At 51.6% G+C, this 14,332-nt stretch overlaps 5 protein-coding genes across 5 annotated transcripts; 3 read left to right on the plus strand and 2 right to left on the minus strand.

Moving 5' to 3' along the window:
* Window positions 1-176: 176 nt before the first annotated feature.
* Window positions 177-1,904, minus strand: L3040_007493 (uncharacterized protein; the record flags this gene model as incomplete). The annotated part of the gene is made up of 4 exons (XM_007291304.1): window positions 177-481; window positions 531-1,132; window positions 1,179-1,405; window positions 1,458-1,904. 4 exons carry the CDS (start codon window positions 1,902-1,904, stop codon window positions 177-179), a joined length of 1,581 nt encoding a protein of 526 aa, XP_007291366.1.
* Window positions 1,905-2,834: 930 nt separating this feature from the next.
* L3040_007494 (uncharacterized protein) lies at window positions 2,835-3,488 on the plus strand (the record flags this gene model as incomplete). Its single annotated transcript, XM_007291303.1, has 1 exon — window positions 2,835-3,488. One exon carries the CDS (start codon window positions 2,835-2,837, stop codon window positions 3,486-3,488), a length of 654 nt encoding a protein of 217 aa, XP_007291365.1.
* A 2,171-nt stretch (window positions 3,489-5,659) lies between these two features.
* On the plus strand, window positions 5,660-6,878 carry L3040_007495 (uncharacterized protein; the record flags this gene model as incomplete). Its single annotated transcript, XM_066154885.1, has 3 exons — window positions 5,660-5,742; window positions 5,800-6,067; window positions 6,192-6,878. 3 exons carry the CDS (start codon window positions 5,660-5,662, stop codon window positions 6,876-6,878), a joined length of 1,038 nt encoding a protein of 345 aa, XP_066010772.1.
* An 849-nt stretch (window positions 6,879-7,727) lies between these two features.
* Window positions 7,728-10,500, minus strand: L3040_007496 (uncharacterized protein; the record flags this gene model as incomplete). The annotated part of the gene is made up of 6 exons (XM_007291300.1): window positions 7,728-8,825; window positions 8,922-9,159; window positions 9,220-9,356; window positions 9,415-9,439; window positions 9,486-9,634; window positions 9,745-10,500. The coding sequence occupies 6 exons, from the start codon at window positions 10,498-10,500 to the stop codon at window positions 7,728-7,730; spliced, it is 2,403 nt and encodes an 800-aa protein (XP_007291362.1).
* A 941-nt stretch (window positions 10,501-11,441) lies between these two features.
* On the plus strand, window positions 11,442-13,848 carry L3040_007497 (uncharacterized protein; the record flags this gene model as incomplete). The annotated part of the gene is made up of 5 exons (XM_007291299.1): window positions 11,442-11,502; window positions 11,867-11,919; window positions 11,978-12,233; window positions 12,288-12,550; window positions 12,598-13,848. 5 exons carry the CDS (start codon window positions 11,442-11,444, stop codon window positions 13,846-13,848), a joined length of 1,884 nt encoding a protein of 627 aa, XP_007291361.1.
* Between the last annotated feature and the right edge of the window lie 484 nt (window positions 13,849-14,332).

The raw sequence follows: 14,332 nt of genomic DNA on the forward strand, positions 1-14,332 counted from the left end.
CTAGAATATGATGATGTTTTTCCTCGCCCGAAATTTCAATCTCAATAAGCTTTATTCTGGTCAACATTACTGCCTCTACTACATGACATAGCAGGTGTCCTCTACGAATCAAAGGCCCTGATCGAAGAGCCATGCGAAGTAGACCCGTCTCCAGCAGGCGAACCTTCTGCGTGTCATCATCTCCCGAACATCTTTAACTCCCAGTATCTCAGCGGCGGATATACCATGATTGCCCAGGCGAACCCGACATAATTGCCCATGTCGGCACCATACTCTCCAACCAGCGCGGCAATTGGGCCAATAAAGTAGAACTGTGCCATACAAAGCACAGAGCCTACCCAGCCAACGCAGAACGAGACGAGAGCAGCAATACCGATTGGCAGCTTCTCTTGCCTGCTCCAGTCGCTCCAGATGAAGCCTGGCCCTCTGCGGCGGAAGATAAACTCCTCTTCGAGTGTGATTGCAATCCAAATCACGACCCCTGTCCACGCTATCAGCACGAACAGAATGGAGGGAATCGATAATCTCACAGTAGCCCATGAGGGCAAGAAAATTCGTAAAGATCGCGGACAAGCTATCTTTTCCAGCGAGTGCACAGACCGCAGAGACGGCACAAGCGAATGTAGTCCATAAAAATCGAGGAACAATAGCAAACCATCTGCCCAGGATCTGGAAATTGATGCCAGAGATATAGATCGGCGGTACCATGTTGGCAATAAGTCCGAGAGCTGACAGAACCGCACAGAACTTCCCGAAGCCCCCGAGGCCGTTGTAGCCAGCGACGACTAGGGCGCCGGATCCGGAGCCTGCTGCTTCCCAGGTCGAATCGTTCTCGAGGCCAGAGGCTAACCCGGCCCCGAGGGTGAAGGTAAAAGCAAACGAGAGGGACAAGCCGAAGAGGGTGGCGGCAAATACCTTCCAGCGTGTTGCGATTTTGGGATCGCAGTAGACCAAAAAGTCGGCCGCTCCAGGCGCATAGGTAACAGCTGCGCTGAGGCAGATGGAGAAGAAAGTAAGACGATTTCCCGACAAAGTTGCTCCTGTTACGGCAGATGGGGAAGAAGTGTCAAATTTTGGCCCTGCAGTCCCAGCTAGGGCCAGAAGAGCCAAAATTTGAGGGATGAACGCATATCTGGACCGTGTCAGCAGGCCCCTCTACAGATTTCCTCCAGTCCCACCTTTCAAAATGGTGGAATATTTTGATTCCAAACGTCGTTACCGCCCAAGTAATGACTGCTGTGACTACGATTCCCACTTCGACAGTGAGACTGCCGTGAGGAGAAACGGCAGAAAGCATCTGGCCTGCGATGACGGCGTCTATCATTGCGTATCCAATCAAGATGACCAAATTGAGCAGAACACAGATCTTCACAGGCCACCAGCCCATGGAGAATCTCGCACCGATCTAGACTCAGTCTCGTCAGAGAAGTCTTTTGCATTACTGCATCAACACGTACCATCGTGCGATTTCCAGACCAGGGTCCCCACCCAGCTGTGTAAGCTGTAGGCACACATCCCAAGATACCGCCAAATACGGCGCAGAGCGTCGCATCTACGAAACCCAGCTCATAGACTCCTCGGCCAATGCTTCCTAGTATTATGTTCTGAGGGGCAGTGTTTATGGAGAGCCACAGTATGACAATCTGCCAGAATCCCAGCGTGGTCTTTGCCGTCTGCTCATTCGTTTTCACACGATGTATGCCGCGGGCTTCGAGGCCAAGGAGATGCTCGACTCGCTGGGTCCACTGCAGAAATTTGTGGCTGGATTTCGGTTCGTCGAGGTACAGAGTTGGGTCTAGCTCTATCGACGATCCTTGTTCTCTTTCGATTGAATTTGGTGATAGGGGGGTAACAGTTGAGCGTCCTTTCTCCGCGTCGGCTATCTGGTCGTCACTCGAGGCCATCCTTGACCAATATCAGTTTCTGGTTGCTATTCCCAAGTACCCCGAGGCGGAGAAAAAAGATAGAGGGCGCGGGTGAGGCCTGACTCCTCCACTGTTATTGTCCAGATCCTGTAGGATTGTGTCCCCTCAGACGAAGTATCAGGTTGCGTATCATCTCTTGCGCTCTTGTACGAGGGCGGACTGGGTGGGTAGATTGTACTCAGGTCGAGACATTAGGCACCAGTTTATTGATAAAGTCGACATGAACTGGATGTTCAGAAGGAGCTGCCGTGCGACCAGAATCCGGCAATGTTCCCGACTTCTTGGCCTGTATTGTCCGTGAGTGTCAGTCTGCCGAGTAGTGGCTCAGCCGAGTGGCTCAGATCTGGCGCCGTTCTGATGTGATTGTGCCTCGAAAGGATTTTACTCTTTATTTCGACCGTCAATCTTCGGGAAAATGTATTTCCGACGATGCCGACCGGGGTGCCCGAGCCGATGTTGAGCCGATCGGATCTGGATCGGAGATAACCTCAAGATTTCTACAAAACCATCGGCTGGGCTTCTTAATTCTTAATTTAATTGAATCTTGTATCGCACAACGCATAAATCGAAGAATCTCTTCTAGCACTTATCACTATGCCTGCCCAAGATAGCTGGCCTATGTATGGACGAGAAGGGAAGCTGCAATATAATACAACTTATACAACCCAGGATGGCGCAGCTACCCTTATCCATGCTTGCTGGTTTTTTGATACTGTCCTAATCCTAACGCGTTGTACGGAGTATGGTTTATATATTCTTTCTTTAATTCTCGCAGTTTTCTTACGTTACGCGCTCCTTCTCTTCTCTCGTTCCAGATTCACTGCAACAAGTTGGTTGTATCATTGCCTCGGCTACTTGCCCGCGCTGGCTCTCAGGTACAACCTATAAACCAGCCCAGCGCCTGCGACGATGAGCTCCCCACCCGAATATACCCTCTCCCTCGTCTCCTCTGAAGATGACTTTCTCGCTCTCGCTACCGTCAAAGACTCCGCCTTCAAATCCTCCGCCTTCGCGCAACTGAAGCTGGGTCCCAACACCGACCTCGCCGGCTTAGCGAAGTACCTCCTCGGGAGCTGGAAGTCAGACCCAGAAGCGCGCTTCATGAAGGCATCGCTCCCCTCTGGCCAAATCATCGGCTTCGCCAAATGGAACTTCTTCTCGACCACCGACTACCACTATCCCTTTCCCACCGAGTTTCTCGAGACTGGCCAGCCGAGCCTGTGTAAGATGTTCTTTGACGGGCTGGCGAAGGTTATGAACGAGAAGATGAAGGGGAAGAAGTTTATTTACATGCATTTCCTGGCGGTTGATCCAAAGTTCCAAAGGATGGGAATAGGGAAGAAGCTATGTGATTGGGGGCTGAAGTACGCGGATGAGAAAGGGTTGGAGGCCTACATTGACGCGAGTCCTGAGGGCAAGGGTCTCTATGAGAAGTGCGGATGGCAAGTCATTAACACTTTGGATATCGACTTGTCAAAGTGGGGAGGGCCGAAGGAGATTTCGACGTCGTACAACATGTGGAGGCCACTTGGAGGGGTGGCCGAGAATAGCGAGAAAGTGTAATCTTCTGGTCTGTGGATCTGGACGTTGAGCTGAAGCGCTGGTTGCTGGCTCTTCCCTTCCCTCCTTGACGAAGTCATGGGAGGATTTTTTTTTGTTTTTGTTTTTGTTTTTTGGTCCAAGGATCATGATGTGCGTCTTTGGCTCCACCGGGATATAAGCCTCCTGTGGAGTCACGATACTTTCTTGGAGGCGTGTCTCGAGGTCACTGGATCCTCCTGACCAATTAATATGGAGGTGCGACATGCAACAAAGTAAATTTCATTCAAAAGTGGATCTCTCATGCATTGTTGCCAGTGCGGTGTTGGACATCCTATCAAGCGAACTGGTGGTTCGCTTAAGCACTTCTCTTCGCTTCAGTACTTCTCTCTCGATTACCTATCACAGTCCCTGAAGCATTCGAGCAGGTGCTGAAAAGTTTGCGATAACTGTCATTGCGAGGTCACATGTTCAATTGCAAATTAGAAAGTATCTGGATTGAATCATTGTGTAGCTTTGCCACGCTATTGCTGGACCAGATCCAATGACATCAGATCTTTTGAATTTCGCATCTCCGAACCGTGCTTTGAAGCACGTTAGCGTCATAGTAGACTACTTCAACATTGACCTTTGCAGGCTTGAGTGAGAATTTAGAAATTGCAGTTCAACTCATGCTAGGCTTGTAAAGCTGGTGATATCTACGTCCGACTACTACAGTGCTAACGAGGTTATAATGCATAAACCCCCCTTTTTGCACCAAAACTAAGGGTCAACACTTCGAAAAAAAATTCGCATTAGCCAGAGTTTATTGCTTCCATCTTCGCATAAATAGTGGATTGAACCAATAAGCCTGAATCTGCTAATCTAACAGAACTAGATGCATAAGATCAGAGCTGAAATCGTCCCCGCTTCTAAATACTCTTCTAGCCTTTCCAAAAATTTGCGGGGCTTACTCATACTAGTAAGCGAAAGCCAACCTCTTATACTTTCTGATTTGATTAAATCTATTAATAACAATATAAAATAAAGCCGTCTTATCTTCTTGTGTAGCCAGAAACCCAAGGCCGGCGGCATAGGCGTGGTCGGCCAGCTTTCGGAGTCAGTACGGAAGGCCTAGCACGGGAACTTCTGGAAACGGCAGCAGCGCTCGCATATAGCGGATTCGGGTAGGTTGGATAGGCGTTGCTGGAGGACCTCCTTGCCTTTCCGAGAGGTGGAGTACAATCTGGCCGGCGACGTTCTGACCTGCCACCAACCATAGCGCCTTTGGAGTCCTCAGCTCTAACTTCAGAGTGCTTGCGTTTACGCTTTTGATAACCGCTTTCGTGGAGTTTTGCCTTGGAAATAGCTTGAACCTTTTTCTCCTCGCATGTCTCCCGATGTGTGGCGCTGTCACGACGGGTCGTATCCCTTGCGATCCCTGTACAGCTCAGTAGCCTGAGCATATGAGAAAGAGGACGAGTCTTGCCTTCGTTTACGATCTCCCTGATCCATGTGTAGCCGTTATCGCCGACGCTGAAGACCCGCAGGAAACTTTCGGTATGGGTGCGGACTTGAAGTCCGCATTAAAGTAGCAAGCTAGTTCGAAACTCGATGTAGGGATCTTGAACTGCCACTGAAGCAGTAGTATCTCGCGATATCAATAACCCCGAAACCAAACCAGCTTTTACTTACACTTACAATCAGAGACACTTGGGATATGCAAAGAAAAACACATAATAGGAACACGCTAAAAGCTTCGCCTCCTCAAACATAGTCACTTACAAGTACACAGACCTAGACTTTCTCTGACTTGGAAAGAAACAAATATAAGCTATACAGACGACTATTGTAGATGATGCTCTTTGTGACATTGTGCATATTTATTGCCGAAATAATTGAAGCGAAGACTGCCGTGCCAGACTCTGCCTAGAACAAATCATGTAAAGGAATTGCAGCCAGATGGTTCCAGGTCAGTTCGCTGCTCTTGAATAGAATATTCAAGCAAAGAGAAAACTCACTCCTCGCTCAGTCTTGAATGGATGCTTTGTCCTAGCGAAAAATTCGCTCCGGATCCTACCACGATAGTAGTGACTACCTCCCCTTCCTTTTAGCAACAACTCATCGGTCGCAAACTCGAAAACCACAACCTCATCGAAACAACTCGATCTTGCTCCAACCCCCCATCCATAGAGCCTCCCCACTTCTCCACGAAAATGTGGAACACCACACCAACCACACCAACCAAACCCTCGAGGCTCGCCAGCATCGCAATGATGAAGAATACCTACATGGATAGGTACGGAGGTCCATCGTCTCCCAACACTCACCAAAAGCTGACTTGAAGCGATTACAGCGCCGGTATCCCTATGAAATTGATCATCGTCGTCGGTGCCGACAAGGTCGAGTTCAGCGTGAACAAGGAGCAGCTCTGCGCCCAGTCCGCGCTCTTCTATTGCGAGGTCGCCCGCAACGAGCAGTCGGTCGTTCTCGAAAAGGAGGACCCGGTACTCTTCACGATCTTTCTGAACTGGCTGGTGATCGGTGAGGTCAAGACACGCCCCGAGCTGGTCGCGGTCCCTGCCCGGACGCTCAATGATCTCAAGGCGCATTACCATGCTCAGGTGAGTGACTCCCACGGTCTATTGCCTAATCTCTACTCATACCACCTATCCGCAAGCCTCCCATCCTCATCTCCACACCCTACAAGAGCAAACTACGTACTGACCGGTCCCCCGCGTCCAACAGTGGAAGCAGCTCTGCCAATGCTTCGCCCTCGGAGAAGTCCTGCAAGCCCCCAACTTCCGAAACGACGCCATCGACCAGCTCCTCATCAAGGCCAACGAGTGTCTCTCCATCCAGAGCGCCTTCCCGATCCACACCGACCAAGACCTCCACGACCTGTACCAGGCCTCCCAGCCGCACTCGTGCCTCAAGCGCCTGATCGTCGACCTCGCCGTCCTCAACCTTGGCCTCCCAGCCTTTGACAATCTCGACCTGGCCAATCCCGTCTTGGCCGAGTTCTTCAAGGACGCCATGAAGGAGTCGTGCGCGCAGATGCGGGAGAGATGTCTAGGGGTACAGGCCTGCGACAGAGACGTCTGGGCGGTACAGCCTTGGGATAGAGATGTCTGCACATACCACGATCACTCGCACGAGCAGGCTAATTTCGTCTGCAAGAGGGCAGGCATGATCGACCGGTATGTCTTTTCTTCTCCGGGAGCAAATTCAGTATCAGCATTGACTGAGAAGCCTGGTAGTCACCAGTCTCTACTAAGCAGCAGCTGGCCGTGTGGGCACTGGGGGGAGTCAGGGCGTGACTCGGGTGATCAGATTAGAGACGAAGCTGCATATTCTCGATTGAGGTTCTATGCTGGGGATCAGAACGCGGAGCCAACGCAACACTGCCCTTTTCCAAACAGCTTTTCTCAATAGATCAAAATAAGTTCTCTGATCTTGAGCAGGTGTCCAAAGCGTAAGCCACGAATGCTGCCAGTGACCTGAACACCGAACCCTACTCCCAAGAGAAGTTAATATCTACCGCAACGGCCTTCAACAGCGAGATAGAGAGAGAGGGAGAAAGAGCTAGATTGCTAAAGATATATACCACTCTCTTTCAACGTCCTCATAATACCCCCTTCCCCCGAGCGCCTGCTCCAAAGAGCAAATAACTCCCTCTTAGCCCAACCACAACCACCGCCTCCATCCTATAAAAATAATAGCCCCCCCCCAAAAAAAGAAAAGGCGAGAAAAAAATTATACAGCACCACAGAGCACACCCCCTCACCTGCAAGCGGATGTCGGAAGTGGTATGTACCCTATTTCGTTCTTTAATCACGTGACACGTACATATGTACGTACCTGCCCGATTAGGATGCATAGATCCCATCCCATCACAGTCAGATCGGATCGTTATCGGAGGTAGGCATTCTTAAATGATAGCTCGGTGATCTCGGACGGGGAGGTAAGAGAGAGAGGGACTGCAGAAATGCTGTAGGGGGTATGATTCCGGGGGTTTTTTTTTTTTTTTTTCATTTTGTTTTTTCAAGATTTCGCTGCTGCCTGATTAGTGCTGAGCTATTTGTCTCTACCTTTCGGAATATGGTGGGCTTTTAGAACCCGATCTCGTGCGGAGGAGCAGTCAATGTTTAAGATGCTCAAGTTGCTGTCCGCTCCTGCCTACCTGATCATGAGTCTACGAACGGTCTTGGTATATTGTAATCTCAAATTTATAAGCCACCTGCAAGGACATGATCCAGTAGCCTCTCGTCACAGATCTGAATTTCACTTCAAGCTCCCGTGAGCCTTCCAGAGAATTCCCTCGATTATGCCAACCCACTTCTCAGCGTTCTCATAATCCTTGTCATCGATACTCTCTACCAGTCCCGGGAACACAGCGCCCGCATATCCCGTCCACAAGCCTGGCGCAAAAACGACATGCTTGAACCACGGACGTCCGTCCAGGCCCTCCTCATGCAAAAATTGTCGCTCCATGTACTTGTATTTGTCGTTCACCCGTCTGATCTGGTAGTACAACTTGAGTTTGCTGTACCACTTCCACCACGGGATGTCGTCACCAGCTTCTACGGCGAGTTCAGCGGCCCAAGCGTCGTGGGCTTGAGCGACTTCCGTCAGTGCAAGGGCCGCTTCGTGCAATTTCTTGAAAGAATGCTCCAGAGCAGTCAAGTCACCCTTGGGCACGGCGGGTGTAGGCCGAGCCCGGGCTTCGAACTCCTCCTCCTCGCTCTGGATGCCCATGATGGCAGCGTCCAACTTGGATTCGACCTTGCTGATGTAGCCATCGAGGGCGATAGCATAGTCGGTGGCGTTGAGAGGGATGACAGGCGACTCGGCGAGGCGCGCGGTGAAGAGGGACCAGATCTTGGTGGCTGCGATGTGGTAGTGGAAGCCCGGATCCCCGTAGGTGTTCATCCAGTAGTAGGAATCGTAATTCGAATGGTATTGGTAAATAGGGTCCTGGCTGCCGGCGGCTTGCGCGAAACCAAAATCGACGGATGGGATGCCTGCAAAATCTTGGAATGCAGTAAAATCGGATCCAGAGCCCATAGTATCAATATGACCTCCCCAGACGTCGGCGACGGTTTGCCCAGGGACTGTCTGATTGGGTGACTGTACGAGAGCTGTGACTTCGTACAGCACGTTGTTGAGGAGTGGTGAGGCAGCAGCTTTGAAGTGACTTCCTGATGTAGCAACATCGACGTTGACATAGGCGACATTGGCGTGGTTGAGCCACGGGAGATACTCCTCGACCCATTCGGTGCTTCCGATCAAGCCATACTCTTCTCCATCCCAGCTCGCAAAGACGATAGTACGCAATGGCTTCCAGCCCTTGGCGAGAGCGACACCAAAGGATCTGACGACCTAGAGACAGAGTCAGATGCAGATTCAAGTATGAAAGGAGAGCCACGGTTTTGACGGCCAAAAATACTGAAGGGATAAGATAGCGCCATGTCTTACCTCATTAAGAGCAGCGCTTCCACTGTTTGGGTCTGCAGCCCCACCAGCAATCCAAGCATCCCGATGGTTGCCGATAACAATAACTTCATCTGATAGAGTGCCGTTGATGACACCAATTACGTTCCACAAGGGGGTGGTCACATATTCTTGCTCGTTGACGAGATTGAGAACAAGGTCATCCGGAGATGGGCCGATGTTGTACTCCACCCCTTTATAGCCGAGGCCCTCGTTCCTTCGCCTATTCGAAGTCAGCACAGACACAGGATACAAGTGAGACCATGGGAACAATTTGGCATACCAATACTTGTTGAAATCCTTGGATGACGGGCCATGGCCATTCAAGGCCGTGAGGATAGGAATGGCATCTACGTATGAGATTGGGATTGAAGGGATAGACGGGATAGCACCATCAACAGGTGCACGTGGTACGCCGGGCTGTCAGGTCAGTACTGATACCGATATATGGATGTCACAATCGATTGCTGGAGCTAACCTTTGATGGGTAGCCAGGAGTCGTACTACTTGAAGTCAGAAAGAGCAACACCACTCACTTGATCAACTTACGGGTCACCAGGGGCAACACTCAAGAACTGGGTGCTCCCCCTCTGTACACTGCTTGGATTTCTACCAGGACCGTTAGGGTACAGATCGACCCCATTCTCATCCGTAATGTCTCCGTCGTCGCCAGGGTCCGTGAATATCACCGTGCCGATCTAGGATGACTTAGCATGTTCCAATTCTATGCCGCAAGACTTCTCGTCCAGGGACCCTTGCGAGTCCGAATTCCAAATAGAGATCGAGTCTCGGCTAGGGTTACACTCACCATTCCCAGATCTTGAGCACGCTTGACTTTGAGACCACGGAAGATACCTCCATATCTCGCAATCGCAATCTTCCCTGCAAGGCTGATATTGGCTTTCACCAGATCCTCAAAATCTTGATATGTTCCGTAGTTGACGTAAACATACGGAGCTGTGACGTTACCACTGGCGGAATATCCATGGAAGGTCGGGATTCGATTCTCGAGACCAGTCGTGGGATCCTCTTCCAGCACGTCCTCTTCCAGTCTAGCCTCGAATTTGGCCTTCCAAGCATCTGCATCTTTGCTCTTCACCTTCTTATTCTCGTACAGTGCGAGTCGGTGGCCGAGAGGATAGTTGATATATACATCATACGCAACAATGTCCGCCTTGATGCCAAACTCCTCCCACTTTTCCTGGGTCCACGTAACCTGACTGTAGTTCTTGCCCGCCAGATGGGGACCAGAAGTGTAGTACTTGCTCCATTCTTGTGCCTTTTCCTCCTTGGGGGTTTCTAGCAGTATCTGCTGCAGCTCCTTGTATGTGACTGAGCTCTGGTACTCGTTGGGGACGTGGTGGTGTCGGCGAGGTCTGTCTCGCAGGAAAGCTACTGGGAGGAGGTAGACGACGAGGAGGGCGATGAGAGAAGATCCGAGGGCAATTCTACAGAACCTCCGGACAACGCCATGGGTTTGTCGTTTTCGTGGAGGAGTAATACGGATGTTGGCGAAGAGGGGCGTTCGTTCATCCATGTTCCGGTTAATGCTTGGTCTGCCCATGCTTGCGTGAGTGGGGACTTCCAGTTGAAGCTATCGCAACGAGTGGGCAATTGATGGAGAGAGAGAGAGAAGGGGGGGAGAGGGGGGAGAGGGGGAGAGGGGAGGAGGGGGAGAGAGTGAGAGAAACAGGTGAAGCTATCCAAGTCCCGGCTTGGTATCAAAGGTTGACAGCAGGAGGATGCAGCTCATCCAAACATCGAACTTATCTTATCTAGGGTAGCGCCATACAGCTCAAGTCTAGATAAAGCTTTAGGTCGGCATTGACCTTCCTATGGAGGCTAATAAATGTGGGTGTAGCACAGTGAAGCGTACCAGTAGTACAGTGTATGGAAAGCGAGGGCTGGAAGCTCGGGAAGACGTCATAATGCGGGCAACCTTGTGATTTGGGTAACGTGATGTACGGCTGTGAGCTCCGGATAATTGTTTATCCGTAGACTTATTTCACATCAAATCACGTCGAATCACATCTCATCCCATTACCGTCACCAGATTCCTGACCTCGACGTCGCCGCAACGCCACCGAATCTGGCTAGCGATTGACAGCAGGTATAGAGGCTCAGCAGACAGATGTAGCCGGCGACCGCCACAACGGCACCCTCTGACCTCCTCTGACCTCCTCTCAGCGAATCACCATCCTGTGCTCCCACCGCCGGGTTATACCAGCCGCGAGAGGCAATTTAAGCGAGCCTTCGGAACCAGTGGCCGTCTTATCCATGTAGAAAGGAGAAGAGGCAAAAGAGGCATAGCCGTCACTAGCTCCCGTCTTACCAAGCCAAAGCCAACAGCGTCTTCTTCAAATTCCACTCTTCTTTCCTTGCATCTTTCTTTCTTGAGAACCAAAGACTTCTTTTCGTTCGGTATATAATCCTCGCGGCTTCATACACTCGGTACTCGATTTGCCAAGGGAACAGTCAATTGAGGCTTCCATCACAGCCGTTGATATGGTGGGAAGAAGGGCACCTGGGCCGCCGAAGCTGCCCTCGAAGCAACTCGCAATTCTTGGTACGTCTCCTATCCTTTCTGTTGTCTCTCGAAGTCCAAACGAGTCATTTGCTGCCAAATTTGCTCCAGCGACGGGCCGTGAAGTTGGGGAGGCAAAATTGGCTGGGGGGCGACTTGACATACAAGAGCTGTGCAAGTCTTGCCAGAAGTTGTAAACGACGTTGTGGACGAGCTTGTTACCTTGTAATGAATGCATCGTTCGGACAGTTAATTTGAAGCCAATCCGTCGCGTGCCAATAATTCAGTCAACTTTCCGATCATGTCTTGACGTGAAGTTTCCGGATCAAAACAAGCAGAGCTCCTTGAACCTCCCCGATGCTGCTTCTCGTATCGCCGCACAAATATGCCACTGATGATCCTATAGCGATATGTAGATTTGCAGAGCCGGTTGCTCTGACCTCTGTCTTTCCCTACCTGGTACGTATCCACCCCCCCCCCCCCCCCCAACCTCTCTCGTTCGCTAACATGCACATAGCCCGAGATGATAGAGAGCTTCGGCGTACCTAAGTCAGAAGTTGCTTGGTGGGCTGGAATGACATCCGCGGCATTCTCCCTCTCGCAATGTACCACGGCTGTGATCTGGGGACGAGCTTCTGATAGATTCGGTCGCAAACGGATAATTCTGATTGGACTAACGATGACCATGATATCGGTCCTATTCTGGGGAATGTCGACCAGCTTACCGATGGCCATCGTTGCAAGGTCGTTTGCAGGTGCATGCAATGGAAATGGTCAGGCCCCCTAACCCTTCCTTTACCAAGCGAGACACGGCTAAGCTGTGTCAGTTGGCATTATCCGCACCATGGTGGCAGAGATGGTTCCCGAAAAGGAACTGCAACCGAGAGCATTCTCGATTATGCCTCTCGTCTGGACTATCGGCTCGATCTTCGGTCCATCATTTGGGGGTTTCTTTGCTAACCCCGCCAAGAACTTCCCGGGCCTGTTTGGGAACAACCGATTCCTGACCAAGTTCCCCTTTGCCCTGCCAAACTTGGTCGCGAGCTGTCTATTCATGATTGGAATCGTCACTGGCATTTTGTATCTGAAGGTGAGCACTCCCGAATCAAATCACAACATCCCCCCTAACTCTGCTAGGAAACCCTCGAAACAAAACGTGACCAGAAGGATTACGGACGGGCCTTGGGAAAGAAAGTCAACGCGTCCATCAGAGCAGTACTCTGCCTCCGTCGAGCCCCCAAGCCTTACCGCCGCCTCTCAGCAAGCTATGATGAGTCCACCGCCTCTCTCCTCAGACCTTCGTCATCAGCAGGCTCTGAGTCGTCTCGCTTCAACTCGTTCAAGACCAACAACAAACCCCCGGCCCCTCGTCCAACCCTCTACGAAGTGTTTACCCGTCAGTCGGTCATCAACCTGATCGCCTACACCTTCCTAGCGCTGCATTCGGTCGCCTACGACCAACTCCTCCCCGTATTCCTGCACACCCCTCGCCAGAGCCCGGACTCCTCCGATATCCACCTCCCCTTCAAATTCGCCGGCGGTTTTGGCCTCGGATCCAGCCGGATCGGCACCCTGTTCACCATGTACGGCATCGTCGGCTGCTTCATCCAGTTCCTCGTCTTCCCACCCACCGCTCGCAAACTAGGAGTCCTCAACTGCTTCAAGTGCTGTGCCGTCACCTTCCCCATCGTCTGTCTCCTCACGCCCTACACGGCCCTCATCCAGAACCCTACTACGCAGCAGGCGGCCATCTTCGGCGTCTTGATCATTAAATCATTTGCAGTCATCTTCGCCTTCCCGTGCTCCATCATCTTGCTTACGAATTCCGCTGTCAGCCTGCGGATCCTTGGTACGCTGAACGGTATCGCGGTCTCAGTGAGTGCGGTGGGGCGAGCCATCGGGCCGGCGATGGGCGGTGCAGCGTTTACGTGGGGCTTGGAGAAGGGCTATGTTGTTACCCCGTACTTCCTGCTCGCTCTCGTCTCGGTCATTGGAGCCGTTCCGATCTGGTACCTGGTTGAGATGCCTGGGTTCAACAAGGCGGATGATGGGAGCGACAGTGAGGAAGACGACGACGAGGAGGAGGAGGCTGTGCTACCGACCGTTGAGGAGGATATTGACGGCGAGATTCTCGAGGGGGATGAGCTTGTTGCTGAAGAGGATCTTTTGGACGCTGTCTCGGGACCGTCGCTGAGCGGGACGATGAGGTCGAGGGAGAGCTTGAGGGCGCCGAGCAGGAGTGGTACGCTTGAAGATCGGTTTGAGAGGAGGATGAGCAGTCCGATTGGCATCCGTGGGGGGAGCGTCGGGCCTGGAGGGAGGAAGCTGAGCAATGGCTTGGCCGCCAGCAATGTGGGCGCGGGCACTGGGGGAACGAGTTTTACGTAGGGTGTTGCACTTGTAGGTCTGGTGAGGCATGCATTTTCAGGTGTTTGTTCGTTGGTTGTTGGCATCCATGCATTGTGTAGGTGTCGGATTTGGTTGGAGAGCGCGGGGGAGGGTTCCTGAGGTTTCCTGGCCACAGATTGCGAGACCATGGGCCATGATAGAAGGAGGGAATACCGCCGAAGCTTGTGGCACGGGATTTATGCCACAGTTTTTGTTGTTGTCGTTGTTGTCGTTGTGGTTGTTGTTGTTGTTGTTGTTGTTGTTGTTGTTGTTGTTGTTTTTGTTGTTGTTGTTGTTGTTGTATTTATCAACGTCGGCGGGTGGCTGCGGCCCTGGGGACCCCCATGGGGTACGGCGACGTGTTAAGCTAAGGAGTCACATATAAGACAGCCCCAGAAAGCAGATCAAGGCGGTATTTAGTTGTCCTGGGAAAGGGCTGTTGTCAAACCGATCTTTCTTGCCTCGACGTTCAATGCGAAATATC

Source organism: Drepanopeziza brunnea, assembly GCF_022702325.1.
Source record: "Drepanopeziza brunnea f. sp. 'multigermtubi' strain 214-2 chromosome Unknown ctg13, whole genome shotgun sequence".
Classification (NCBI taxonomy): domain Eukaryota; kingdom Fungi; phylum Ascomycota; class Leotiomycetes; order Helotiales; family Drepanopezizaceae; genus Drepanopeziza; species Drepanopeziza brunnea.